At 28.5% G+C, this 24,955-nt stretch overlaps 7 protein-coding genes across 10 annotated transcripts; 3 read left to right on the plus strand and 4 right to left on the minus strand.

Annotated features, from left to right (window-relative positions):
- Positions 1-216: 216 nt before the first annotated feature.
- LOC130901528 (alpha-tocopherol transfer protein-like) lies at positions 217-4,052 on the plus strand. The gene is made up of 6 exons (XM_057812975.1): positions 217-489; positions 541-697; positions 954-1,200; positions 1,253-1,363; positions 1,423-1,525; positions 3,183-4,052. The coding sequence occupies exons 1-6, from the start codon at positions 369-371 to the stop codon at positions 3,332-3,334; spliced, it is 891 nt and encodes a 296-aa protein (XP_057668958.1). The 5' UTR covers positions 217-368; the 3' UTR covers positions 3,335-4,052.
- On the plus strand, positions 2,735-14,581 carry LOC130901531 (uncharacterized protein C1orf131 homolog). Of its 2 annotated transcripts, none has more exons than XM_057812981.1 (3): positions 2,735-2,926; positions 13,955-14,301; positions 14,354-14,581. In XM_057812981.1, the coding sequence occupies exons 2-3, from the start codon at positions 14,043-14,045 to the stop codon at positions 14,560-14,562; spliced, it is 468 nt and encodes a 155-aa protein (XP_057668964.1). In that variant the 5' UTR covers positions 2,735-2,926; positions 13,955-14,042; the 3' UTR covers positions 14,563-14,581. The 2 variants fall into 2 exon arrangements, with proteins under 2 accessions (XP_057668964.1, XP_057668963.1); XM_057812980.1 differs by having other exon boundaries at positions 13,965-14,301.
- LOC130902183 (uncharacterized) lies at positions 3,443-11,458 on the minus strand. Its single transcript, XM_057814082.1, has 12 exons — positions 11,105-11,458; positions 10,778-10,934; positions 9,803-10,055; positions 9,636-9,746; positions 7,920-8,082; positions 7,706-7,855; positions 6,115-6,249; positions 5,608-5,764; positions 4,079-4,331; positions 3,906-4,016; positions 3,728-3,830; positions 3,443-3,647 (listed from the first exon to the last, which is right to left on the minus strand). Exons 1-12 carry the CDS (start codon positions 11,223-11,225, stop codon positions 3,496-3,498), a joined length of 1,866 nt encoding a protein of 621 aa, XP_057670065.1. The 5' UTR covers positions 11,226-11,458; the 3' UTR covers positions 3,443-3,495.
- Positions 12,587-13,670, minus strand: LOC130901530 (protein D3-like). 2 transcript variants are annotated; one of them, XM_057812979.1, is made up of 5 exons: positions 13,534-13,670; positions 13,300-13,373; positions 13,117-13,240; positions 12,818-13,031; positions 12,587-12,758 (listed from the first exon to the last, which is right to left on the minus strand). In XM_057812979.1, the coding sequence occupies exons 2-5, from the start codon at positions 13,357-13,359 to the stop codon at positions 12,620-12,622; spliced, it is 537 nt and encodes a 178-aa protein (XP_057668962.1). In that variant the 5' UTR covers positions 13,360-13,373; positions 13,534-13,670; the 3' UTR covers positions 12,587-12,619. The 2 variants fall into 2 exon arrangements, with proteins under 2 accessions (XP_057668962.1, XP_057668960.1); XM_057812977.1 differs by having other exon boundaries at positions 13,433-13,670.
- An 818-nt stretch (positions 14,582-15,399) lies between the features above and the next one.
- On the minus strand, positions 15,400-16,293 carry LOC130901529 (pre-mRNA-splicing factor Syf2). The gene is made up of 2 exons (XM_057812976.1): positions 15,864-16,293; positions 15,400-15,808 (listed from the first exon to the last, which is right to left on the minus strand). The coding sequence occupies exons 1-2, from the start codon at positions 16,235-16,237 to the stop codon at positions 15,484-15,486; spliced, it is 699 nt and encodes a 232-aa protein (XP_057668959.1). The 5' UTR covers positions 16,238-16,293; the 3' UTR covers positions 15,400-15,483.
- A 425-nt stretch (positions 16,294-16,718) lies between these two features.
- LOC130901359 (vasoactive intestinal polypeptide receptor 1-like) lies at positions 16,719-22,095 on the plus strand. Of its 2 annotated transcripts, none has more exons than XM_057812682.1 (8): positions 16,719-17,350; positions 18,498-18,736; positions 19,725-19,896; positions 19,958-20,114; positions 20,172-20,302; positions 20,359-20,447; positions 20,502-20,646; positions 21,841-22,095. In XM_057812682.1, exons 1-8 carry the CDS (start codon positions 17,153-17,155, stop codon positions 22,045-22,047), a joined length of 1,338 nt encoding a protein of 445 aa, XP_057668665.1. In that variant the 5' UTR covers positions 16,719-17,152; the 3' UTR covers positions 22,048-22,095. The 2 variants fall into 2 exon arrangements, with proteins under 2 accessions (XP_057668665.1, XP_057668666.1); XM_057812683.1 differs by having other exon boundaries at positions 17,009-17,350; positions 19,728-19,896.
- Positions 22,043-24,791, minus strand: LOC130901358 (ribosomal oxygenase 1). The gene is made up of 4 exons (XM_057812681.1): positions 23,782-24,791; positions 23,471-23,731; positions 23,153-23,413; positions 22,043-22,427 (listed from the first exon to the last, which is right to left on the minus strand). The coding sequence occupies exons 1-4, from the start codon at positions 24,681-24,683 to the stop codon at positions 22,088-22,090; spliced, it is 1,764 nt and encodes a 587-aa protein (XP_057668664.1). The 5' UTR covers positions 24,684-24,791; the 3' UTR covers positions 22,043-22,087.
- Between the last annotated feature and the right edge of the window lie 164 nt (positions 24,792-24,955).

Consider the following 24,955-nt stretch of genomic DNA (forward strand, 5'->3'; position numbering starts at 1 on the left):
TCAATAACTATATACAGGGTGTTGAATATTTCAATAGATTTTTTAACAAACTCTTTGTTTAACTCTTGTATGAGAAATTTTTTTTCACGTCATCTACGCACTCTCGAATGTTTTGGATCAACTCCCGTAATAACCTGTATATTACAAATGTCAAAAAGAACCAGATCTACCGCGTTCGAATCAACTTTGGCAACATCGATTCTAGAAGTTGTTTTCAAATGACCTTGAAGATTGTCTGCCGATTAATGTATAAACATGGTTACCTTGCTAATAAACAAAATATATTAGACCTGTTTCTTAATTAATTTGATTATTTTTCTTAAAATTTTATTTATTCTAAAATTGTATCGAGAAGGGTCCGCATTAAAATGTCCGTTCAACAATTAGACTTGGAAGAAATGTATAAAAAGATTCCTGAATTGAAAAGAAACGAAGTGAAAATTTTGAAAAATTGGGTAGAAAAACAACCGCATCTACCAAATATCTCAGGTAATTCGAAAAAATTTATTTGTTTTATATTTATAAACATTTTATTTACAGAATTTCAAGTTGCGCTTTTTTTACATAGCTGTTACTATAAACAAGAAGCGGCTAAAGCTGCTATAGACGTTTATTATACAGTACGGACTTTATGTCCAGATATTTTTCAATGTAGAACTTGTAATGACCCCGGAATTCAAGTCGTATTGGACCACAGGTATGTTAAAATTAAGTGAGGTTAGAATATCTTAACGTTGGTAAGCCTGCAAGAACTAATAGGAGAAGAGTGGAAATAAAAAATATATGAAATTAAAATTTTTTTTAGAGTTATAGGTATAGTAAGAGCCAAAAACCTTTAGGTTTATTTAGACGAGATTAGGTTAGATTTAGTTGAATTGAGTTATGTTAGCTTAAGGTTAGGTTATATGTGAAAAGGTTATGTTAAGTTTGGTTCAAATCTAATTTGTTTTTAGTGTTATAGCGGCGACTCCGCTGCCGAATGGAGACACTATGATCATAGGTCGATGTGGAGAAGCTGAATATTTCACGTTTGTAAATCAATTAAAAGTATTCGATGCATTACTACAATTAAATTTACGTAAAAACGGACCTTTATCAGGACTTCATCTTGTAGTTGATATGAAAAATGTTACTTTCACTCATTTTATGAAACTTTCTTCTTCTGTTTTGATTTTAAAAAAATTTTTCTACCTATTACAAGTAAGTGTAATACTTACTCGGTATTTCCTGTTTGAGTGACATATTTTTTTAGGAAGGATTGCCAGTAAGAATAAAGTATCTTCATTTTGTTAACCTAGTTTCATTTATTGACAAGATTTTATCATTAGGAAAACCGTTTTTGAAGAACGAATTGATTAAATGCGTAAGAATCTTCATTAAAAAAATGGAAAGATATAAATATATTTACGAAAATTTTTTTAGGTGAAAATTCATCAAAAATTTGACAGTATTTACGAGTATATTCCTCGAGAAGCATTTCCAATTGATTATGGAGGCTCCGCTGAATCTTTTGAGAAATTACGACGTAAGTCAAGTGATAAATTTTTCATATAAAACAAAAAAGCGAAAAATTACATTTTATAACATTTCTCTCCATCCTATACTTTGTATACTTTACTTTTGATAAATTTTTTCAATCATTCAAAGGAAATATGCAATTTTGAAAAAAATTTTAACAAAAACATTGTTGACGTCAACACTCAAAGTTTATCAACCCTGTATTATACAGTCGACGCCGACGTCAACAATCAAAAGTTATTTATCCTGTATATATTATTTTTATAGTAAATCAAAAACCGAATTCTTTCAAAATTATTTCATAATCTGTTTATCTCACTAATAATTAGTTTCTATATTTCTAAAATAACTTCAATTTAAATCATCTTACCTGGAGAATTTGATGATTCTCGAATCCGTCATTTTTCAAGTGAAAACATGAATTTTCCAACTCAATTTTCCTAAAAAACTCATAACTCTGTTTCACACATACACACACACACTTCGATCGACGAATTGGCAAAACATCTGACTAACGTCAAAACGAACTTGCACGATTCTATATCTATTCCACTGTTTTAAATAATCGGAAAAAAGACGCTTTTATTGTTCAAAAGTAAAATTCTTTCTTAGTGCCTAACAAAATGTTTCTGTATGATATCAGATGAATTTAATTTCATAACACCACGTTTATAATAATAAAAACCGACGTTAAACGCGACCATCAACATGGTGTTCATCACGACAAAGATCAATTTCAAACTTCAACTGTCGTTGTTGAACTGATGACTTTTAGTTACTTGTCTGGTACTTAGGTGGCGCTATATAAAGCGATATAATATTAAATCATTTAAACAATTAATTATGTATATTTAATACAATTTCTATTATATTTTGCTAATTGAAATGTAAAAGAATAGGAATACATAAAGTGGAATCGATTTTTGAACAATTTAAGTTAAAAAAACGATTCAAAAATTCTATACTGGTTGACATTAGTCCTAATAGATATTTTGCCACTTTCTTTTTGTGGAGGAAATGTGAGGAAATAATTATGAAAATATTTATTTGTATTTCATAAAATTTTCCAAATATTGTAATTATTGTTTTCACGCTTTTTTATAATAGGGTATTTGACAAATTTGGAAGAAATGGTTCAAATGGTTAAACTTTCCGCTAAAAGACTCATTTCAAATATGGCGGTAGACTTACGTCAATACGTGATAAGCTTGCGAACATTTGACGGCTTTTTCAGTGTTTCATTCGTTTTTGTGTTATAAAATGCTTTTTCAATCTTATAAGTGATGTTTGGTGTATTAATACGTTGTATGTGTTGTGTGTGTGTGTGTGTGTGAAAAACTATTCACGTGCCTACAGCAATAGAGGAATAAACGAATTTTATAGTTTATTCTTGGAATATCACTGTCATGTAAGTATTAAATGTTATGATCGTTTTTCTAACTTCATAATAAATGTATTGTAACCGCGATAGAATAAAAATACTGGTGTAATTAAGGCAAAAACAAAAAGAATTAAATATCTTCAATGAACGTTCACTGTTATGTCCCTCGCAGCTGATTGTTTTCATTTAATATCATCGGTTTTAGCAAATTATGACCAAAAAAATGTCAAATACCCTATTCAAATGATTACCATCGTAAATAACGATCAGTTTTGATTTTTAGAAAACACTGCGTCGCTTATCAAAGCTAACGAAAAGTTTTTGAACTCCGAAGACCTTCAAAGAGTAGATGAAAGTAAAAGATCAGGGATACCTAAAAGTATAAATGAAATATTTGGAGTGGAAGGTAGTTTTAAGAAATTGGAATTCGACTAATCATTCAAATTCATTGTATTGATTTACATTTTGTCTCTGTCAATTTATCATTAAAATTTTTAACGTATTTCAAGGATTTTTAAACGGTTCTAAATAAAAATCAATAGCTGCTACAACCCGTATATATTAACAATTTTATATAAAATATAATATTTACTAATCTAATCAACTTCTAATTTTTTAAAACTTCCTTGGATTCCGAACATATTTGCTTCGTTTTTCATCGGCCCTTGTCGCTTAGATTCGTCAACTTGTTGATTCTCTTGGAACTTTAATAAATCCTCGCATTCTGCCATGTTGTTTTCTAAATCGTCTGAAAACAATTCCACCAAAAGTTTAGAATTTATTATTATAAGTTCAATAATTTTTATAACAAGTTGAATATTATCTTACTTCGTAATTTTTGAACGTTTTGACAACAACCACCGTAGTCTACAGGAAGAATTTCTTTAGGGACATATTTGTAGAAAGTTTCCATGTCAGTATGCAGTAATAACTGTAAAAAAACTACTTTTATTTTATTTTATAGATTAAAAAATGTTAATTTAGATTTGTATAGATTATTACTCACTGCATCAAGTAGTTCCTTTTTCATAAACGGTTTTATTATAGCTAAAAGTTTATCAACAAAAGACGCTACGTTAATTATGTGTATATATTTTATTCTAACAGGTAAAGCTTCCTAAAATAAATCAAATCAATAAAATTATCGCTATTAGAGTTGTTAATTTAATTTTCACTCACTTGTAAGTAGAAAAGAAATTTTTTCGCAATTACTGGATTTATTTTCAATATATGCCCAATTGTGGATTGATTCATATCACATATTATTTGAAGACCGTTTACTGGTCCATATTGGTGCAAATGAAGCATAGTCACCACATCGAAGTATTTACATTGTTCTTTTAAATTATATTTAGCAGGATCGCTATTTAGAATTTTAGTTAGCATTACAGTGTCACCAGAGGGGGATAATTGAGGAAGTACGGCTACTAAACTGAAAATAAAACTAATTCTGTGAACTAGGTTAGATTATGTTAATTCGTTCTTGTCATTACGCTGCTTTTGGCAAACATTTACAAATATTATTAGTAAAAGGTAACAGCACCAGAGCCAAACAGTGTACTTATAGCCAAAACTTTCTAGTTTGACCATCAAAATTGAGAAAACTGTCATTGTCTCTATCTATCTGTTAATAGATAAAATAGAAATAGCATTCCCTTCACGTATTACCTCATTAAACGACTTTCTGCCATTTAGTGGAGTAAACAAGACATGTATGAATTGATGTCAGGTAAGTCGTGATATTAATGTGAAATCTAACCTAACCTAACCAACGCTAACCTAACGCTTTTTTCAATCTCACAGTCTAAAAAATATTAGCATGGACCAAAAAGCAGATGTCTTCAGCTGTGTGTCTGCGGAAATGATTTACAAAATAGCTTAAAGTACTAAGAACCACCCTTTGGGGAAAATTTAATGGAAAATATACTGAGTGGGAAAAATGGGAACTTTTCTAATGTTGTTTCCAGAACAAAAGAAAAAAATTTTTGATGGATTGAATTTATGGTAAAGAGGAAGTTTCTAATAATTAAGATTAATTTAATATCGTGGACTAAGAACTAACAATTGAGTTGAAAATCCATCTTGTGGCAAAAAATTACAATATCAGATGCGTATTAGCCAAAATGTAACTAAAAGTTTTTGAAAAATGATTTTTAATCAAGTGCCTATATAAAATCTGCATTTGTCAGATACTGAGAATAATAATTTTCTGTATATTTTATTAAAATAATTAGAATTATACTATTTTATTTTTAACATTAACAGACTATCTGCCAAGGGTACCTGGTGATGTCTGACTTTGGTTATAACATGTCTAGTATATGACCATTGGTAATTTTAAATAAAAAAATGCATATCCGAGGAAAAAGAATGGAATGGAAAATATTCTTATTATTTTTCTTATTTGAAACTGTTTTCTTTTTCAGAAATGCCTTCACTAAAGTGTGTGCCTCTGGTGCTTTTACCATATATATCAAAAAAATTTTATATCAATTATTTGGTTTAAAAAGAGATTGTTATAAAAAAATTTTGGTTTTAATGAAATTTATTCTAATAGCGATGTTAAAGACCTTCATGAACTCAAAAGATCTTTTGAATCACAATGCATATGACAGTAAACTAGCTATATACAAGAACTTAAACTTTCACTACATTTTTTTTAGTTAAAATGTACCCTTCATTGATATAGTATAATAAAATATACTTACGTGCAATTCAATGACTCTAATAATAGTGAATTTTTCAAAGTTCGTGGATTAAACATGTCATAACAAAGAGTCTTTACTGTAAAATACGTATCTATAGTAGTTTTTGTAGCTTCATTTCTATAATCACAACTATGAAGAAACAGTATTACTTGCAATTCTACAAAAATAAAAAGTATTATAATAAAAATATGAAAGATAAGAAAAGAATTGAAAAAAAGCAATATTTTTATTATGAATCATTTCTATCATTTTTTTGTTTGTAAAATTATTCATTCAAAAATCTAAAAATAATTAAAATCAAGTATTTATGATAATATATTGCAAATATCGTTTCTATTTATCCAATACCATCTAATTTCCAATAGAAAAATTAAATATAGTAATTATTTAAATACTATTTGATATTGATAAACGTAGATAGCGCCACTAGTATTTTTTACACGTAATTTATTTTCCTCTCTGTATATTTTATGACATTAATTATATTTAAAAATGATTAATACTCACCTGTAATGTGTGGTAAATGTGGTTGCTTTCCAATCCAATCTAATAATGATTCTACATCTTCTCGTTTCAATTTTGAATCTTTTTCATATATTTCTTCTACATTTATTTCTTTGCCAGACATTTTTATAAAAAAATCTGTAATATATTTTAAACTCTATTAAACTCAAAACAAAAATTAATGAAACATGATATTTACCTTTATAGATTCTACTTTCAAAAATATATTTTACGATGTACTTTGTCTATTTATTTATTTTAACTATTATAAAATAGTGAAAGTTGTACTATGAAACATGGTGTCCTTGATCAAAAAACGTAACGAAGTTAAGAGAGACAATTTCAAGTACAACGATCATTTGGTATTTATATAACTTCTAGAAACAAAAATTTCATCATTAGTACTATTGTATTACTGTATAATAACATATAATTAAAAAGTAATTTAGCTTCATCATACGTTATGGCAAACATTTATTGTACTGTACGACTAGATAATCAACATTTAGTCCTTCATATCCGTTTGATGACACTCAAATACTCAAATATCAAAAAAAAAATACATATTTCATCAAAAGACATAAATTATATCGAGTAAAATGATGTTAATGTATAAAAATTTTAAATATATGAATATATATTTATTAAATAAAAGTTTTTTTATATTAAATGATCTAAACCTCTACGTTTTAAATTTCCCAAATATACGTATTATTTTTTAAGTCTGACAACGTTGTTTATACTCCCTCTATGATGCGCATCAATTCACAAAACGCACCCAATGGTATTCGCGAAAATTACGAAGTGAGCGACATCTGTTGATTTTCTTTCAAACTTCAATAGAGGTGAACAATAAAGCAAGAATACGAAGTAGTTTTGATTTTTTATAAGCAATAAAAAGTATTTTTTGCAATTTTAGTCTAAATAGTTAAATAATACACCTGTTTAAAATGCTTTTCCAATAACCACACATCTATAAGGTGCAATAAAAACGTGGTAAAAGTTGTATTGTGAAAAATCTACGAGTGGTAAATAAAACTCTTGTTTTGATAGTTTTGTGTAGATCTTCAAGTCCCTTCCTCCCGGATTTACATGTATAAATGCATTTCCTATCTTTAACTACATCATTCTAGGACATTAGACAAAACTTATAATGGTTTTTTTAATTTGTTCCTTCTAGGCCACATACTATATGTGGTCTGCTTCTGACTCCAATATATTCCATGATGTTAAAAAGTGTTACCTAAATTTTCGTCATTTTTAGACCAATTTTTTAACCACAACTTTTTGTTCTAACTTCACAAACACGTTTTGGAAATAACGGAAATTGCGAAAATATAAAGAAAATCCAACCATAATTGTTCAAACCAATTTCAGAATTGACTTTTGAAAGTCAATAAAAGCATAAATAAATTTGGTTTTAAGGCATTATAAAGGAAGCAAATCAATTTCTTTTTGATTGCAGATTTAGTTAGGTAAGGTTGTATAACACAACAGTTCATAAAGAATCAAAATTACTTTTTAATTATAATACATTATTGATGTATATTTAATTATATAATGTATTATATATATTTGAAAATTATCTATTGTTAATCAATTTCCAGTTTTTTAAAACTTCCGTCAACACCAAATAGGTTTTCGTTATATTTTGACGGCCCTTTTCGTTTAGATTCGTCAACCAATTGTTCTTCTTGGAATTTCAATAATTCCTCGCCAGTTTCTATACGATTTTTCAAATTTTCTGAAAGAAAATCGTGATTTTTTGTTAAATAAAATAAAAATATATAATTGGAAGCGCTATTTACCCTGCAATTTTGGAATTGATTCTTCGTTTCCACCCAATTCTTCAGGGAGTATTTCTTTTGGGATAAATTTATAAATAGAATCCATATCTGCGTGTATGGTGAACTGAACAATATAAAAAAGATTGTGGGTTATAACAGAACCTATTTTACCGATCTTGAAGATCTATAAAAGAAACTATGCTCCTCACTACTATAGAGGGCTTATTATAGTACAAGTAAAATAGGATTAAAGTCGAAATTAAATTCCGATTTTCTAGATTCTTAGAGATTCGTTCTACTTCGTTCCAAAAAAATCAAAATCCATCATGATGGTTAAGATTTCTATTTTCTACTCGGGTAAGTTAGCGAAATTTTCGAAAATCTTCAAAGTTTCAATGGATATATTTCATTACTCGCCATTTAAACAAGCAAATCCAACGAATGATTTTTCGTTCGTGTTATTTTCAATATTTTCATGTATATAACACACATGAACTACTGTTTGCTTTCAAATGAACTAACTTTTAAAAACGCGATCACGAACACAATCTTCTTTCTCGGTTATTTATTATTTCAATATTCACAGACTTCTCAATAGTTTCTCTTTTACAAAAATGTGGGTACTCATTTTGTGCTCTACAATTTTGGATCCGGCACTTTAATTGGAATTCCACGTAGTTTTCGAGTTATTCGTGAAACAAAATATTTTTGAGCGTTCAAACCCATTCTATAGTGAGAATTTTGAGGTTAGGAAAAAATTGAAACCTTTTTTGTACAGAATTTCATGCTCCACATTTTTTGTCCCGGCAGTTTGTGTCGAAATCCTCATAGTTTTCGAGTTATCCGCAATTCAAAATGTTTTCGAGTACATTTACCCATTTTTCGGTGAGAATTTTGAGGTTAGGAAAAATGCTTGAGGACCAATCTATAAAGAATTTTGTACTGTACATATTTGCTCTAGCACTTTTTTTCGAATTCTACATAGTTTTCGAGTTATTTGCGATTCCAAATATTTTGAGCGTTCAAACTCATTTTATAGTGAAAATTTTGAGGTTAGGAAAAAATTGAAACCTTTTTTGTACAAAACGCTGTACTCCACATTTTTTGTCCCGACAGTTTGTGTCGAAATCCTCATAGTTTTCGAGTTATCCGCAATTTAAAATGTTTCTGAGTACATAAACCAATTTTACGGTGAAAATTTTGAGGTTAGGAAAAATGCTTGAAGACCAATCTTTAAAGAATTTTGTGCTGTACATTTTTGCTCCAGCACTTTATTTTGAATACCTCGTAGTTTTAGAGTTATTCGCGATTCAAAATATTTTTTAATGTATAAACTCATTTTAAGGTAAAAATTTTGAGGTTAGGAACAAATACATGGGATATTTTTTGTAGAGAATTTCGTATTCCATGTTTTTTGGTAACGGTAGTTTTTTCGGATTCCTCATAGTTTCCGAGTTATTCGCGTTTCAAAATTTTTTTGAGTTTCAAGACCCAAAATTTCGAAAATGGGCGTAATTTTGTATCCCAAAACCCCCAGAAGTTAGAAAATCAAAACCGGCCAATTTAATTTAAGGTTTTAGCTCAAAATCACCTAATTTGCCTGTACTACTATTTGTACGAATTTATTTAATAATACGTGTAAAAATCGATTTTTATCAAATCTTACCGCTAAATTTTTTTATTAGTTAAAAACAAAAAAATATTTTATTATACAAATGGATAAAAAATGGAGCTTACCAAATTAAAAAGTTCTTTGCTAAGAAGAGGTTTAATGACAGCAAAAATTTTATCTATGAAATTCACCACGTTAATGAAGTGTACGTGTTTTAGTTTCACCGGAAGCGCTTCCTATAAAAATTTTATATTCAATTATGAAATCATTTAGAATAGCGTAATAATTTTACCTGAAAATAATACGAAACTTTCTTAATAACAATCGGATTGGCTTTCAATAAATGTCCCAAAGTGATTCCTTCCATATCCACGATGATTTGAAGACCGTTTGGCGGTCCATATTGATGTAAATGAAGGAAAATAGCCACATCTAATACTTTCATGTGACACGCAACGGAATAAATAGAAGGATCAGGGTTCAATAATTTTGAATAAATTATCATATCTCCTGTCTGTGTTAACGTTGAGAAAGGGTAACATAAGCTGAAAATAAAATTTATCAAAATTGACTTAAAATTTGTTCCCTCCACCGTCGTAGTTAGGTTAGGTTTCCTACTCAGTTGTCGAGTACTCTAACTAATTGTCAAAATTTTTTAAATATAGCCGGTGTGGGGTAAACAAATGCTTTTGACGTAAGTTTCTATGTGGTTTATGAAATTATGTATTGAGATTTTGACCCACTTTTATTACGACATGGTTTCTTAAAGAGTAAATATCAGTAATTTCTTCTCGGAAACATGGTGTTGTGTTGTGCTCAGTGTATGTGAGCGGCAAATGTAGTCTGAATAGAAAGTATATTGGAAACTGGTGAAAAATGAGTGAAATTCTGACTAAAGCCCTTTTCGTCTATTGAAAACCCACCTAAAGCTTTGTCAGCTACAACTCATGTTTGATAAATTTGAAAATTGCTTGAACGCTTACTGATTGACAAAAAAATTTTAAAAATACTCAATTTCCGCTATATTAATTGCACTGAAAAGTATCTAATAACTATGTATGAAGTCCTCTCAATACTGGTACATACGAGAAAGTGTTTACCCCACAGCCGTCATTTTGACATAGATCAGCTGTTTTCTTAGATTACCCCTAATTATCGCCATCTTTCTTCTTTTTCTTCGTAGTAGAGGGCTAAACCTGTAGACTATCTATCCAGGCATTTATATTGTGTGTTTAGTATATTATAAAATTTATAATACGATACTTACTAATAATTGAGTCCCTCTTGAAATACTTTATCGTGCATAGTACGTGATCCGAAAATATCTCGACATGCAGTTTTCATACAAAAATGAATATCTATAACATTTTTTGCCGTTTCAATGCTATTATTACAACTATGGAGGAACAGAATTAACTGTAATTCTAAAAAAAAAGAATTTCATCCTTTCTACAGAATTTTTTCAATGAGACAAATAAAATTTTTGTTTCTATATTTTTAAAATCAATTTTAACAGTGTAATGAATTACTTCGTTAATTTTTTACAGTGTAATTAAATTTTTTCATTTTTCTATGAAATAAGTATAAAAATTACCGGTAATTTTTGGCAGATGTGGCTGTTTGCTTACCCACTCACTCAACGATTGGACATCTTCTTTTTTAATATTCTTATCTCTTTGATAAACTTCATCGACACTAATTTCTTTAAATGACATTTTTCACCTGGACTTGTTGATTCAACTAAAAATATATACGTTTACGAACAATTGAAAATTTAATCTAAAACTGTGTTAAAACCGAAACAGTGCTCTCTATGCGGATCTTCCATCAACTAAAACAAACATAGTTTTCTCGATTACCGACGATTGGTGCAAACATTCACATCGCGCATAATAGGTGGCGCTAATGTAAATTGACAACAAGTAATGGTGTGTTTTATTCTATATCAGGTGGTTCAAATTAAAATTAATAAAAAGTGAACCTACTGTTATTCGTACCAGAAGTATGTTACACTATTTTCAGCAGTTTATCAAATGATAGAAAAGAAAAATAGTCACGTGTATCTGGTGTTCACGAAAAAAATTGAGTAAAAATTATTTATTCAAATCTTGAAGATAATATGGAATGTATATATATGTATTAAATGATTTAAACATACCAGAAAAGCAAATTATCACTTACTTGAATTGAATCAATAAACTGGATCATTTTTATAAAGACTAAGATATTCTATCTGATAGGTACACTTGACATTGATAATTATTTATTTTTTCCTTGGATAATGCCATGCATTAGTGCCTAAATAAATTAACATACTTATATTCAAGATAACGAAATATAAATAGATATGGGGTGATGCTTTGAGAGTTCTAATATATATTTAGCGAAAAATTTGTAAAGTTGTGGGTCAGGGTTCCTTTTTAGTTTAAAGTTATAAAAAAAATTGTCTCTTTCAATATCGTCATAGCATACAGAGAGATCCATGTTAAGATGGTTAAGAATAGTTCCCTAAATCGAAAATATTTCTTTTTCTAATGCCGTCACAACATAGAGAGTGGTACATTTAGGAAAATAACAGCCTTTTCCTTCCAGAAATCAAAAACATTTAAAATAATTGAGAATCTCTTTTTTTTAATTTGACATATTTCAAGTAAAATTACGTCATAACATTCAGAGTGGCCCATTAAAGGAAGTTGAGAATTTAATTTTCTTTAAAACTGAAGTGTATTTCAAACAAAACTACGTTATAACATACAAGGTGGTCTATTTAATAAAAGTATAAATTCATTTTTTTCTTAAATCTGATGTAATCCGTGTAAAATTACGACATATTGTACAAGGTGATCCATTTTAGGAAGTTAAGAATTTCTTTTTTCCTAAATATAAAGTATTTTCATCAAATTGTCATAACTTACAGGCTTATTGATTTAAGGAAGTTAAAAAATTTGTAGTACACATTTTGAATCATTGTATAGGTATATCATACATTATTTTCTTCACAAAATATTCAAAATTCCAATTTATAATGGAAAAATTTATCGAAAGGTATTCAGGGTGGTGTTAAAAATTAAAAAGATAATAATCAAATATTTATTTCGTATCAAAATAGTTATTGTTTACTTAAACTTTGTAAAATTGGAACGTATTCATCCCACTGAGCCTGGTAGAAGTTGCCAGCTACAGGCTGTCCTAAATTATATTTTTCAGCGAATTTTCTTATAGAGAAGTTGAGGCGTCCTTCTCTTGTCCTAAAATAATAACAAAAAATTAATTATTTTATTTGTAGATAACTATTAACGTAATTTACCTATTATCTATCCGTTTTTCACTAAATTCAATCTTATTATTTTGTTTATAAATCAAAAATATGTATCTATGTAAACCAGTGTTCAATGGAGGACCAGACCCTCTATATTCAGCAATGACGTCACCGCTTTTTATGTCACTTCCTCGTACATTTCCAACTAACCAATGCAGTACTTCACGAACTTTCGGTTCTTTTCTACTAGGTGCATCAGGATCTATAAATATATGTGTATTATCAAAATATTTCCAGTTTTCAAAACATATACAACAACCCTCGTAATTTGATTAAGTTGAACTTACCGACCATAGCAACAGTATAAAATGCGTTATCATCTGACGTCCATTTTACAACAGGTTCGTCTTTAACTTGCGTCGGTGTTAACTCATTTCCTAAGTTAACTTTGGCACCGCTAGGGTAGATTACCTTAATTTGAAAAATAAATTATTTTAAATAAAAATTTACTAGTTATAAATTATACAAACCTCAGTAACTTCTTCTGGCACTTTATCAATAACATCTGGTATAACTTCTTCTTTTTCCATTTTTTCTTTTAGCACTAGAAGTAATTACAAAAATAACTAAATATATATTACTTAGTTGATATTAAATACGTACTGTTATCACCACTTTGAACTGAATAAAAAGTATTTAAAACAAATAATAACAAATAAACACTTCTGATAAACATATTTTAACAATAGAAAAATCAACTATACCTAAATTGCGTACTCTCTCTTTAGTTTCGAACGGTTTTAATTTACAGTTATCTCCCACTGCTTTTAGTCATTCTACATAACTTAAAACAAATGGAATTCAGCAACAATTTACATATTTACTTGACAATGATTACGTATTACGTAATAATGTAAGCCAATCATTGAACATTTAAAACAAATAAGAAATATTTGAATAAAATGGATGAAAATAGTATTAAAAAGTTATTATAGTTTTTTTCTGACCGAAAAGTGAAATTTCACTGAGTACTTTAGGTGTTGATAATAAAACAATTGCCTTGTAATGTTAAAAAATGTTGCTTCCATACCGTACTAATATTTTGTATATTATAAATGATTCGTAAAAAAGAATAATAAGTGTTCTCTATATTTTTAATTTATCTATGGTGAATACATAATCTAGTTATTTGCAGGTGATACCTATAAAAAAGAAGAAGAAAAAGTATTCTAATTGTTGTTACGATTTGTAATATGAATATAAGTGTATAAAAATGATCGAACCTTTGAGTTTTATTCCTTCGAGAGCCTCACAAAATAAGAAAGTTGTTAATTTCGAAAAAGTTGTATTCGAATCTTACAAAAGTAAAAAACCAAAAAGTAAATCTCTCGTATCCGAAAACAAGGAAGATAAAGAAGAGAAACGAGAGCTTAATATGAAGCAGACTAAACATGAAATTATCAAATTAGGAATGTCTGGATTAGAAGGACAACAAAAAGAAGAAGCTAAGATAAATTTACTGATTAAACTAGGTTAGTACTTAATTTTCTATCATTTACGAGGTTATTGGAATGACGTTTTCAGGTGCTAAACCTCCTAAAAATAAAAACAAAAATTATAAATTACTCCAACAGGAAAAAAAGAAAGCGAAAGAAGAAAAAGCGAAACAGATCGATTTTTCACAATTAGGGAAAAATAAAATAGGAAAATCGACTGCTAAAGGAAAAAGCTTTGACCGAAAAAGGAGGAAAGAAAATTTGTTATCAGTGTATGGAAAAGTCAAACGTCAATAAAACTTTGTAGAATGTATAATTGTTTTCATTTCTTTTAATCCCAAAATATATGAATTATTTCCAACAATACTTCTTCGTTTTTCAGTTTACTATTGATTCATTTAAACTACTGTATTATCTTCTTTTTTCAGGTTTACTCTTGATTCATTTGAACTACTATGTTTTATTCATTGTTTGATTTACTTCAACTATTGTGTTAATAGCTCATATTTATGATCATTTTAGTCGAAACTCAGGACTTTCATAATTAGGATTTACTTAAATGTATAGACAAAGAAACAGTTTGTTTCTTTCAATTTTTTTTATATTCTCCTGTATTTCTATTAGTTTTTTAAATAACCTCAAACTAAATGAATTATTTCAAACAATACTTTATTTTTCCTGGTTTACTATTGATTCATTCCAACTACTGTATTTCTTCTTTTTTATTCGTTTAAACTACTGTATCAATAGCGAATATTTATAATTTTACTAAATTTGAAATCCATAGATAAGGGAAGGTAAAGATCAATGAGAAATGTAATTTAATGTTGTTAGAGAATTTGTATATTAATTTTAGTGTTAAACACACATGGTTTTTCATAATATTTACTCCATTTTAAATCTATAGTCAAAGGAAGGTAAAGATGAAGAAGAAATTTAATTGAATCTTCTATATATTTTTTTGTTTCTAATATTCTTCTTCTGTCTTTCTATTAGACTTTTTCAAAAAAATGAATTATTTCCAAAGATACTTCTTTTTCTCAGTTACTATTACAATCATTGTAGTGTTAAATAAACCCGGTTTTTTCATTATTGGGATTTAATTAATTTGAAATCTATAGGCAAAGAAACAAATGGATAAAGGTTAATTTAATTGAATCTTTTGAGTGTAATACAATTTTTTTTAATCCTAATATATACAAAATGAAGAATTTATACTTAAACAGCAGTTCCTCTCTCCAAATTCTGTTTAATTTCCGCCGTATGCTCCCCATAAAATCTATCCATCTTTTTATTAAATTTAGCGTTCCTTTCGTTAATGTAATCAATATCTGCATCATCATTATGTGTCCTCCTTCTGGAATATTTACTTCTTTTATCAATTTGATCCTCAATACTTTTAACTAAGTTGTCAACAGCTTGTGGTCGATCCTTATGTAAACCGTGAACAATCGTATTAGGAGCCGCGTAGAAAGCATCACCGTATCGTGTTTTTTCTTCTTCATATCTCTCCATGTCTTTGGCTGGCATATTTTTTATCAAACTAATAAAAAAATGATAAACAACATTTATAATATATAAATTTTGATTGTACATACCCATTATATTGTCTAACAGAAGCAGCTTCATAATCCGAGAACCCTTGATCGGGATTTTTCTTTTTCTTCATTTTATCGAATCGTTCGGCTTCCACAGCGGATACATTCAATAATTTGAGTCTGTCGTAATCTTTGCCTTCTTTAGCGGCTTCTTCTCTTTCCTTCTGATCGTTTAGTATCCATTCTGCACGTCGTTTTCGGTTTTCCCAATTACTTGGAAGCTTTAATCTCGCATCTTCTGATATGACTTCTTGGTGATTGTGAGTTCTAGCTTCGTTTCGTAATTTATGAAGTTCTCTTAATTTTTTCATACGTTCTGCTTGTTTTTCGGTAAACGATTTGTTTGTAGAAGCTTCTGAAACGTTTGAACTCATTTTTATAAACAAATCACTTTAGGTACATATGTTGATAGTACTATAATAACCAAACTTGTAGATACATTGACGTGACATGTATTTCTTCTTTTTTACTACAACTTGGACATTGTGTAACCGGCTTTCTAAGTACTTGATTTGCTTTGATAATGTATTTATTATAATAGTATTCGATTTAATCAGTGTAGAATTGAATTTCTCTTAGCTTTAATCACGTTTTTTAACTGTAGATAAAGTATATATTTCCTGTAGGTTTGTTCTTTATTTGAGAATACTTTTCAATATGTTCGGATTAGATCGGTTACGTTCGATCACGGACATATGTCACAATAATTTAATTGTTAATAACTTTTTAATTATTTTCATAAATATTGTAATCGTTACGTAATTCTAATTGTTATCAAAATTATTTGATATTTTTTTATTGAAGAATAGAGCGTTAATGGTCGATACTTTATTTTTTAAAGGTTTTATTTCATGTGAAAATGATTTTATTAGGCAAGTGTGTCAGTCATCCATTGTTTCTTCTTTTTTATATTGGAATTATTTATTAAAAATGTCATATTTTTATGTAGGGGTAATAGGAGCTTTTAAAATAATTAGTACAAAGTAAATATAGAAAACTTTATTTATTATATCTTCAAGTTCCTTGTATATATACTCACTTAAACATGGCGCCAAGACGATGCTTCTGTTAATGTTACAAAATACCGATAATGTGATTGCTTCTTAAATAAATAATATTTTTGTAATTTAAGACGCGTTGTAAAAATAATGATAAGAGACTAGTTGTTTACACAATTGGCTATAATTCGTCTCTGTCATGGGCCGAATAAACATGTTAACATATTAAATCACGCCCAATATTGGTTTCCATTTATCCATTTTCTTTACGACTACAGACTAAATTCAAAAATGACGAACTTTACATCGCAAGAACAAGTTTTGAACTACCTTAAAACTTTATGTTATTCTAATTATACGAAAAATGAATTTAATGCTGAAATTATGTGCGAAAAAGTTTTTGATGATCTTTTTTGCTGGCCGGCTACTAAAGCTGGGGAAGTAGCAGTGTTAAATTGTTCGGGGGAATTATTAAAATCGTCCAAAGAGGTGAGTTACGATTTTATTTTTTTCACTTCTTACTATTTGTTTTTTTTTTCAAATACTATACAGAAGCATCGATGAATTCAACAAATTGGTTATGTTTTAATGCACCAGTGGCGTACCAAAATTTTTTTCTTGTACAATTTATATATGTCATGAATTTTTTACTTCTTAAACAATTTTTTGTCTTGATTTTAGGTCTGTTTTAATAAAAAATTGACGGTTCGATCTGTTTTCCAAATTTATCGAAATATTTATTTAGTAATTAACTATATTTTTAAATTAAATAGGCGTGATTTTCAAAAAGTAGACCAAATATTTCATTGTAGAAAAAAATTTTAAATTCGACACTTTTTTATGTCTTCTCAACTATTTAAATGGCAATTAACACTAACTTTTATACAAATATATCTCGAAATCACTATGAAACATAGTTATATACGTATACAGAAATATACGTCATTTATTCATATCAAGGTAAATAACTTGTCTTATGACGTCACATCTTTCTATTTAATAAAATTTTACGAACCCCATTGCTGCGCCTTTGGTTTTATTTCAATTTGGCAAAATTAATGAGTTTAGGGGAAAATTTTACCCACGAAAATTTTAATTATATCCTGATCACCCCTTTTATAACTGTTTTAAGACGTCACATCTGCCGATTTTGATACAATTTTACGAGTCCCGTTGCTACGCCATTGATTTTTGTTAATTTAACAAAAGTAATAAGCTTGAGGAAAATGTTCACCCACAAAAGTTTCAATTTATAGTCCGATCACTATTTTTAACAATTAAAAACTTTTGTTAAGGCTTCTTCACATCTTTCGATGTGATTAATAAGCTTGGGGAAAAATTTGACCCACAAGAGTTTTAATTTATAGTCCAATTACTACTTTTATCAGTTTTTTTTCAGATTTATTAATTTTTAGTAATGTATAAATACTTCAAAATTAAATATATTGTAACAAAGCAAAAATATGTTTTTATCGCATATATTTGTAAATATTTTAATATGTCGAATCACAAAATTTAATTATATAAACTGCAAATAGCAACTAAATTTGATAACGGCATTAGATTATCTCATTTTTATAATAATAATAATAATTAATTATACGGGAATTCCGATATTATTTTTTTTATTTTTTAGGGAATAGTTACACGTCAATGTACTGAAAACGGTACTTGGCATATACCGCACGGCGTTAAATCGCCATATTCGAACACCACGCAATGCGGAGAATTTTTCGTAAATCTCGGTATAGTATCTATCGAGGACGATTCGATTTATTTACAATGGTTACCGATAATAAAAGAAATTTCCTATTGTGGTTATTCTTTATCTATAATATCGCTAATATTATCTATTTATATATTTACAAGTATAAAGTAAGTATTTTTTGACTACGCCTATGGTTGGTGACGTAATTCGAACTAAATTTCTGATAAAACTAGAATTTATTAGTTATTTTCTAATTTGTGGGGTTATTTATGTTGGTACCCCTGTTTTAACAACTGAAATTTTATTTTTTAATAAACGTGTTAGTACGCCTATGGCTGGTAACGTAATTTAAACTACACCACAGACAAAACTGGAATTTGTTAGTTATTTTTAAACTTTTAAGGTTATTTATGTTGGTAATCCTGTTTTAACGACTGAATTTTCATTTTTTAATAAACGTATCAGTAAGCCTATGGTTGGTGATGTAATTCGAAGTAAATTTTAGAGGACAGCTAGAATTTGTTAGTTATTTATTTTGGTAGTCCAGTTTTAATGTCTGAAATTGTATTTTTTAATTAATATGTTAGTACGCCTATGGTTAATAACATAATTCAAACTAAATAATAGACAGACAAGAACTAGAATTTGTTAATTATTGTTAACTTTGTGGGGTTATACGTATTGGTGACCTAATTTAAAGTCTAAAATTTTGTTTTTCGATAAAGGTTCCTGTACGTATATGATTGGTGACGTAATTTAATTTAAATCACACAAAACAACTATAATTTGTTAATTATTTTCAAATTAATGGGGTTATATTATATTTTTCAACAAGTGAAATTTTGTTTTTCAATAAATGTATCAGTACGCCAATGGTTGGTGACATAATACAAACTTCACCACAGAATCAACTAGAATTAGTAATTTTAAGCTTGTGGGGATATTTATGTTGGCAGTCGTGTTTGAACGACAAACATTTTGTATTTAAATAAAGGTTTTCGAATAAACGCGTCAGTTTAGTATCGATATCAGAGGAAATTTATAGAAAATGTGATTTTAAAAGTTATTTAACATCGTTATTATCAATATAAGAACATAAACTTTCAAGTGTAGATCAAAAATCGTTTAGGAAATGGTGAAATTATAACTTTTTAGGAGGTTACATTGTTCGAGAAACAATTTACATATAAATTTGTTTATATCGTTTATACTAAGGGCGTTTATGTCAGTTATAAAGGATAGTGCCTTTATTAGAGGTTCAGTTTTCCCTTGGGATGTCACGTACGATAAATACGGCAGACCGGAATTACAAATCAATTACAATTATGTGAGTATTTTTGTTTTTTTTTTCGTTAGATATACAGTGTGTCAAATTAATATGTTTTTAGTCTTGGGTTTGTAAGGCTTTTATAAGTTTACGCTATTATTGCATCGTATCGAATTTTATGTTTATGTTAATGGAAGGTGTGTATCTGCATAATTTGATGTTTTTGAAATTTATTTCCGATCAACACGGTGTGATTAATTATTGTATTTTAGGTTGGGGTGAGTTTTGATCATTTTTTTTCAAAGTTAAAAGGGTTTGATTTAGTTAGTTTGTAGGATTACCGATTTTCTTTATAGTTCCTTGGATAGTCTTTAGGGTTTTGTATGAGAATTTGATGTGTTGGACGAGGAAAGAAAACATTTATATTTCGTTATTTATTGATGTCCCCATAGGTATTACAGTTGTGGTGAGTATATTACTCTTAGAGATTGTTCCAAGGATGTTTCTATTTTTTGGTTTTAGATAAATTTTGTACTATTTCTTGTTATTGTTAAAGTTTTGTTTATCAAATTGAACGACGTGTGTATTCAGCAAAAAAAATTCAAATATAGGTAAGTTTGGTGTTCAAAACATTTTTTTTCTCTATATTTTAGTTCAATTTTTAGGAAATTACTGAAAGATACTTTGATATTGATTCCGCTCTTTGGAGTTCCTTACGTATTTTCCCTATTAATGTCGTTTTATATTGATGATAACGCTGTTTTGGAGATATTTTTTTTATTTTTTGATCAATCTTTCGCAGCGTTTCAGGTAATTTATTTTTTCCTCTTATACGCATTTGTCATCTTTTGTTTAGTAATTTTTCCGTTCCTGTCATTATTTTCCTATGACATCCACTTTTAAAATTTTTTTGGTCGTTTTTATGCCATTTTACTCATGACTATAATTTTTTCTCACCAATACCTTGTTTCCTCTTTTTAGTCTATTAGTATCCCTTTTTTACCCTTTTTCTTCTACATTTTCTTTTATCTCCAATTATTTCATATTTTCTACTTGTCTCTTTACATTTTAAAATTCTTTAACATATTCTACTCTTTTCTCTTCTCCCCTCCATTATTTCACGTTTCTCACTCGTTTTTATTTAACATATTTTTTACTAGTTTTCATTATTTCCTCCAATTCACAATTTCTTTAAATTTTCCACTCGTTTTTCTCCATTTTTCTTTTTTATTCACAATTTTTAAATGTATTCAATTCAGTTTATCCTCCACTTTCTTTTATAGTTTGATCGGTCCATTCCACGTTCCTAAATCCAATTTTTTTGTCTATTCCACTTCTTTTCCACTTTCTTCTATAATTTGTGTTTTACTTTTATTTTAGTTGTTTCTTCTTTTATACCTTCTTCCATTTTTTCCACGTTTTTCTTCCAATTTTTTTGGTTTATTTCCCTATTTTCTCTCTTGTTTAATCCATTTCACATTCCTAAAACCGTTTTTTCGCCTATTCCACTTTCTTCTATAATTTGTTGTCTTAAATTTTCATTTTTATATTCTCATTATACCTTAATTTTTTTCATTTTCTTTTTTCTTTCCTTTTTGGTATGTATTTTGTTCCTTTTATCTACTAAGAATTATTTTCTTTTCCACTTTCTTCTTTAATGTTTTGTCTTGATTTTCATTTTTGTTGTTTCTACTTTTATATATTCTTCTATTTTTTTTTCTTCCAATTTTTTCTCCTTTTTGGTCTATTCCACATTCCTAAAGCCGTTTTTTGTCTATTCCAATCCTTTTCCACTTTCTTCTATAATTTGGTTGCCTTAAACGTTCATTTTCGTTGTTCTTTCTTTCGTACCTTCCTCATATACTTTTTTCCTACGTTTTTTTCCAATGTTACCATTGGTAAAATGGTACCATTTTATTCCTTTAACGAGTTTACAACGATTTTTTTCCTTTTGCACCTTCTTTTTTCTTCTACTTCTCAAGTTCCCTTTGACTTTTTTCTTAGGGATTTTTCGCTTCGATGGTTTACTGCCTTTTAAACGCCGAAGTACAAACGGAAATCAAAAGGAAATACAGTTTAATAAAAGACAAAAACGACAAGGAATTTCGAAGGAGTCGAACTATATCGAACACCCAACAAATTTCCTTAAACATATTCGACGATACTCCAGACACAGAACGAATTTTCACCAAAGAAAATAATCAAATATGAACAAAAAAAATTGTAATTTTATCAAAATAAAAAAATCACTTTAACAAACGCTGTTTTCGTCATCAGAAATTGTCCCCAAATGTCCGTTGGTCACTAACAAACCCCTCTCCCATAGATCGGACACTAATTGAGCTTTGATGGCGTCGTCGCCGTCGATGACGGGTAGATCATCTACTTTTAAAAATTTCGGATAATTCGTTTGTAACGCTTTGATGCAGGGTGTCAAATTGTGATCGATTATTAAGTATTGTTCTTCTTCTCCGTGATAGTATTTTGCATTTTCGGTATTGTAATAAATTTTCGGGGAATCTTGTTCGATAACTAGACGGATACAATGATATCTGAGTAATCTTATTTCGGTGTCCATATCGATTTCTACCCTGTGAAAAACGGAAGAAAATTCAGTTGAATTTGGGAGATAGACATGAAATTATTTCATTAAAAAAATATTCCATAAAAGTTGTGAAAAATTACTTAAATTACATATTACTATTACATAAATATTAAATTTTCCTTAATAGTTTAGAAAAAAGTCAATTTAATTATACTCAATAACGTTTTTCCTGTCTATGATTTTGTCCCACTCAAAAAATACAAAATTAACAAAAAAATTGTAGAAAATAGTTTCTGATTTGCTTTCTCTCACCAAAACTGATTTTTACAATTTTTTATCAAAAATTGTATAATAATTCGATCTAATTATAGTTTTTATTCATTTCTTAAAAACCTTGGATAAAGACTTGCTTTTTAATGTAAATATGGCAGTCCGTTAGAAATTTTATAAAAAATCGAAAAGAAATTGTTTGTTACACTTTTTCTTAAAAAATTTGAACAAATTCAGAATATTGATCAAAAATAATGTTGTTCTTTCCCATTTTTGATTTTAACCCACACAAAACTGTAACAATTTTTCTAAAACACCATATTTTTATTTCAAAACAATTTTTTACAACCCCAAAACCGTTTTTTGCAAGTTTTTTTATTTTTTGTTACAAATTTTCTAATAAATTATAGAATTATATTAAAAACTAGCTCATATAAAATAACCTACAACCCAATATTTCCAATCCTAGAAAATTACAATCAAAATCTAAAATATATTCACCTGTTAAATATTTTCCCATCTTTCATATAATCCCCGTCACATTTCGACGTATAATTAACTTCTTGTTTAGATAAAATCGGTGGCATGGAATCATACATGAACTTTCTTCCCAATTGATCAGCTGCTCCGTCCACATCAACATATTTTTTCAAACTCTCTAACAACTTTTCCACATTCTGCATTATCCTTTTCCTCTCCTTTGATTTATCCCCTTTATTCACATATCCAACATGTTTAAGATAATTGAGAGGAAGTCCTTTCCTAAAACGACAATTCCAACAACAGAATACATTGAATCTTAAAACCACATCTTCTTACCTAAATTCCATGTCTTCTGAAGCTGCTAGTTTCAACGCATCTGGTAGTGCATGTTCTAATAAATCAGCATAAGAAGTATGTTGGTAAACAGATATAGTTATATGGAAAGAATGAGCCTCTGGATCGGTTCTACCCTCGTGGATAGTTCCCCTTGGAAAATATAGTAAATCACCTGCATTTAAGGTTACTTCCATGAAAGGTTCTCCTATATCTTCATGTTTTAAATTCGGACTTGAATATCTCGCCAAAACGTCACTATTTCTAAGATTATTTCTTTAAATTGCAGATAAATGAAAAAAAATGAAACTTACTTGGGTTTATACAATTTCCAATGTTTTCTTCCTTCTAATTGTATCACGAAAGCTTCAATATCATCATAATGAGGGGCAAAACCTTGACTATCAGGCGGTGTTAAATATATATTAGCTCCAACCATCGCCCCGAAGTATTCTTGCAAATTCGATATCAATAAATGTACTTTTTGATCATAAGTGTGAGGGTTTAAGACTCTAATACTACAACCGTTGGTGTAATAATCGTACAAAACGGACGCTATTACTTTTCCTTCTTCGTTATGGATTTCCTTTACGCCATTTTCGTAAGAAACGACGTCGACGTTTTTCGTGTAATACAAAGGAAATTCTCTAAAAATCCCGTCTAATCTGTGCGTGGTTAAAATATCAGTGTAGTAGTTTTTGTTACAGTGTTGTATGTGTAACACGTCGGTTTCCCAATATTTTTCGAAAAATCGTGCCGGGGTTACTGGAGATATGAGCCATTTGAAGACTTTTAGTCCGTCTGGTGTTGGATCGGTCTTGTTCAATTCCGAAATACCTTTTTCTATCACTATTTCTGTATCTGGAATATGGATTGGTACCAACGTTGGCGGTACATCTTCAACTTCGGACGTATTTTTATCTAATTTTTTTTGTATCTTCGTTTTTTTAACTTCAATTTCTTTAGATTTATTAGAGGTTATTGATTCTTGTATAGCGATTAGATTTAATTTTATATCATTTTTTAATTTATTTTTACGTTTATTTTTCTTAATAGTAACAAGATTTTTTGGTATAATGGGTTCTATTTCGTTTACCTTTTTTTTCTGTTTAATTCCATTTGATTGACTAGTTTTGGATTTTCCTTTAGATGTTTGTTTGATTTTTTTATTGTATACTGCAAACGCTGAAATCGGCGACGCTCTATTCGTAAACATACCTTAGAAATTATCAATTTATTTAAACTTTTCCGGTAAAATTCACGTGTATTCAAATTACAACAAATTCTAAGTGACGCAACTGTCGAAGTCATATAAGTCAATGTCAAATAAAATCATAGATAAATTTTATTATTGAAAATCAGATTTAATAAACGTGAAGGTTTTTTCATGCTAATATTAATACCAAAAGAGATCTTTGTTTTTTAACGATAGAATTTCTAATATATTAAATAATAAAGTGAATTATTAATATTCATTTCGATGATTTT

Source organism: Diorhabda carinulata, chromosome X, assembly GCF_026250575.1.
Source record: "Diorhabda carinulata isolate Delta chromosome X, icDioCari1.1, whole genome shotgun sequence".
NCBI lineage: Eukaryota > Metazoa > Arthropoda > Insecta > Coleoptera > Chrysomelidae > Diorhabda > Diorhabda carinulata.